We start from the raw sequence: 4296 nt of genomic DNA on the forward strand, positions 1-4296 counted from the left end.
TTTGTGTGTGTGGCCTCCCGCGTTTGGATTGGCTCGTGCCGAGTATGGAGCGAGGAGGGACGCCATCGCCATGCCGCGTCGCATCATGAGGCGTATTGGAGGCTTCTTTTTCTTTGGGTCGTCTGTTACCTTTTCCTGTGTCGCTTTGACCCGTCGCCCACCTGCCTCGTCATCCCTCTCGTTGTCCTCTCTTAGGCATAGCCCTCTTCGTCCGCCCCAGGCCCAGCAGGCCCAGCAGGTGATGGGGGCGCCGCCCTGGTTGCGAGGAAGCCGCTGGAGGAAGAGCTCAACTTGGACATTGTCGACCGGAGGAGGGGATCGATTCGATCTGCAGAAGAGAGATAGTAGATGAGAGGGGGAGAGGGAAGGAAGGAGACGGATTCTATCTCCAAGAGAGAGAGAAGATGAGAGGGAAAGACTGATGGAAGGAGAGGAGGGAGAAAGAGAGAGGAAAGAGAAGAGGGAGGCGCGACAACGGACATGACAGGGTCAACAGTCGTCGTTGGCCTGCCCCGGCGAGGTAGGGCGCGACCTGAAGGTTGGTGGTGGCTCGATCCGCTTCTAGATCAGGACCTACGAGGAGGGTGGGGCTCGGGCGCGAGGTACGGCAGGCTGCGCTCCACCTCTTCCTCGAGGTGCATGTGCAGTGGGCAGACGGCAGCTCGCGCGGTGGTGCGGGGGCCTCAACGGGTGCGCAATGGGGACTCCATGCATCTCCTACGCTCCGCAACCCTTTCCTTCCCGACACAGCAGAAACAAGGATGCCGAGGCGGTTCAGGTTTGCCTTCACCTCCTCTCATTTGCAGCTTCATTCAAGCATATATATTAAATTGGTAGGTATTCCAGGGATTTAGCTTATGTATGGACTACACCTACATGGAGAAGTTTCCATGTACACATATCACTGAAAGTGGAATATATATTCCAAATGCCAACACAACCATAGTCCAATATGCAGAACTATTTGCGCCCACGCAGCACATACCTCTTCTACACTTACAAGTCTTCCTTTCCAGGATTGCCATGATGAGCTGCTACTGTAGTGCTTTATAATTTTTTTTGTCCCTTTGCTAAACTTTGTTCTCTTATTCTGATGTTATGATTTGTAATGGCTAGATGAGATTTGTGGTGAAAAATTTCCTTTCTTTTGTTTACCTACAGATCTTGAATGCACGATTGATGATTTTGTTTGACAGGTTAGAAATCTAAATAATAAACATTTTTAAATTGTGTAGTTGGTAAACATCGAAATACAAGAAAAATATACTAGCTTACTACAATGTTGTTTGATCAATTGCTTTGCAGGAGGCTCACTGATGGAGTATGCCTAATCTCAATTTATTGCATGGTGTTGGTATGTTTCTTTTATTCTATTTAGGAGGGTTCTAAACTATTAAGGGAAACATACAATTTATCAGTTTGAGACCTGCTTCAGTCTGTGTGCTGCTGCAGGGGGACTTTGGATGGTGGTCTTGATATTCCGCACGGTGACAAGAGATTTGCTGGCTTCAAGAAGAATGAGAAGTGGCTGGACACTGAGATTCACCGCAACTACATTTATGAAGATCATGTTGCAGACTGCATGAAGGTGAGTTGGATCCATTGTCCTTGTGGTATTATTATAATGCCATTTCTTCGTTCCCCTGGGCTATCGTTGTTGTATACATGAATTCTTTCTGAGCCTGATTCATCCATATAAAAGTATCCTAAAACAGTGTACTTTGTTCTTATTTCTGAAGCAGGTTACTGAATCTTGTTTTAACTTCTGCCCTACCCTTATTTCAGTCAATAGCTGATGAAGAACCTGAGGAGTGCCAATTTCACTTTAGTGAGTACATCAAGAAGGGGATTGCGGCTGATGACATGGAAGCACTGTACAAGAAGGTTCATGCTACCATTCGTGCTGATCCTACCATGGCAAAATAAACCAAGGAACCTCCGAAGACGCACAAGAGGTAGATGTATCTTGTTGTTTATTAAAGTCAGACAACTTATTTCAGCACTTTCATTGGATTGCAAGTACGGGACTGTTCGCTGCAGGTATAATCTCAGGAAGCGTTGAGACACAGCTTGCCTTGTATGTGATGTTGCAGCTCAAAATTAAGATGCTGTCAATCCAATAAGAGAAGCCAAGGAGCTATTGGCGATCGTGTGGTGCGTACTAGATCATGAAGTTTATCAGTATGCAGTAATGGCTATCATTTTTTTCTCATACTCATGTAGTCCATTCACTCCTAAACTGTATGTTCTTCTTTTGTTAAAACCTTGAAGTATTAAGATGTTAGGCTAAATATATTCCTTCATAATCAATAATAGAAATTTTTTCTATGTAATAAGATACAGTTTCATGCAAAAAATAATCTTGTCTTATATAGTTATATATCAAAACTATGGATTTGCTATGCACTTCTTGTGATCATTAGTGTTCACTGTTTTCCTTCGGATTTTGTTGGACACCTGCGGCATCGTGGTGTCGGATGCGACGAACGCTGCCAGGTCCGCGCCCATATCATGCTCAGGGAGCCTGGCCTCTTTAGTCGTGTTCTCCATCTTGCAGCACATGATGAACTACACTGTAGAGTTCAGCTGTGTTTCCCCTGTTTTCTTCTACTACAAGAGTTCTAATGATTTTTTTTGAGGGAAGAGTTCTAATGATTTGTACTGTTTGGCTGCAAATTTATGTTCTTTGCATCACCATATGGATAGTCATAACGATTGAAGAGATTTCAGAGAGTTTCACAATCTGACTCGAGTCACAGGCTATAGGTTAACTTTAATTGAATGGTAGTATGGGAGTAATAATTCTGAAATCTAGAAATGATCTTGTTTCTCATATAGATCTTTCTGGTAATCTGATCTACCTTTGCTGTATTAGTGGTGTTGGGTTAGGCATCAACAGTGATGCTTAAAATAGCTAAAGGTGATTGTTGTAGTTACTGGGATCCTCCAAGTGGATCATAATAATGATGAGAAAACATAACCAAAAAAACATAAAATGGATTAAAAGGGAACCCACTTTCTAGGATTGTGGGCTGAAGAGAGAATGGATACAGGCTTTGTCTCAAGGAGATTATCTGACAAGAATGAATTAGTCATCAACAGTTGAGGTGCAGCGAACCTTCTTACTTGCTCCACCTTGTTATTCTCTTCTTTTTTCTCCTTCGTTGTTGTGTCGCTCGACTGCATCTTTATTAGTTCAAACTCATGCTTGTTTTAGCTAGGATGAATTTAGGAATGGTTGCCATTTCATGGTACAGTTGAGCTGATGTTGAGTATGTGTTTGTGTGTAGCGGTTCATTTCCTCCTTTTCTTTCTGCAACATTTCGTTCACTTGCTTATAGAAAGATTCATCACATAGGCCTTTAGCTTGATTGTTCCGCATACCATGAGAACCAGCATGACTTTGGATATATGTTTCTGCAGATTTCAGAATGTATCCAAGATTGCAGGGAAGTTAATTACACCATCTCTGGAAGATGGACTGTGGAAGATGTACATAGCCCCTCAGTTATTTCACTTTGTCCTGGATTAATAACAGATTACTAATTTATTTGTTTAAACAGGGCGGGTTATTTACGAAAGTATTTTCTATGCAGAACTGATTAGCATTAACTCTAGACCATTTACTATTGACTGGATAATTTACATGTTGACAAGGACTTATTCCTGCAGCCTGGTCATAATTGCTCAGCCAATTTCCCAACCCAAATCCAGAACCACTTCATTTTTAGATCTTTACGTGCTTCATGAAATGCCTTAGTGATTAAGCTCTGCACTTTGTTTTTCTTTGTTCTCCTGCTCACAGAAACCGATGGCTGCAAGACCGAGAGAAGCATTAGGAACTGGTCCGCAGCGTCTTCCAGTGTATGCATACACACAATTCGCTTTCCTTTTCTTTTCACACTTTTTATAGATGATGTGGTTGAGTTCCTCTTCTTGTAGTGTTGTCTGCAAGGCCGAAGGGTGTGAGCAATTTCATCGAGGCTGATGCAATCTTTGGACCAGTAGTGACGCTAGTGCCTGTATATCCCATGACTGGTTCTTTCAGCTCAATATCCATACACTACTTGTTTGTATTCTGTATTCCAGTGCAAATTATGATTGTTGCTAAACACTCTTGCATGTAACTGCACTACTATCTGCTCTAAAAAATGTCACTGCTCTACCACAATGCTAGCATGCATTCCTTTTCACATCTAACACTTATTGAATTGTTCATCTTCTTTCTCCTCTGTTTGTCACAAAGATTCTTCTATGACAACCTCTTTAAGGAGATCAACTAATCTTCTTGTCGCA

The 4296-nt window shown here is 42.6% G+C and overlaps 1 protein-coding gene across 1 annotated transcript; it reads left to right on the forward strand.

The window, feature by feature from the left end:
• The first annotated feature begins 697 nt into the window (after positions 1 to 697).
• On the forward strand, positions 698 to 1926 carry LOC147973051 (large ribosomal subunit protein uL18-like). Its single transcript, XM_087521843.1, has 5 exons — positions 698 to 778; positions 1162 to 1196; positions 1306 to 1354; positions 1436 to 1588; positions 1786 to 1926. Exons 1-5 carry the CDS (start codon positions 698 to 700, stop codon positions 1924 to 1926), a joined length of 459 nt encoding a protein of 152 aa, XP_087377969.1.
• Positions 1927 to 4296: the final 2370 nt, after the last annotated feature.

The sequence above is a fragment of the Triticum urartu genome, chromosome 5A (assembly GCF_056163025.1).
Source record: "Triticum urartu cultivar PI428250 chromosome 5A, HENAU_Tu73, whole genome shotgun sequence".
Classification (NCBI taxonomy): domain Eukaryota; kingdom Viridiplantae; phylum Streptophyta; class Magnoliopsida; order Poales; family Poaceae; genus Triticum; species Triticum urartu.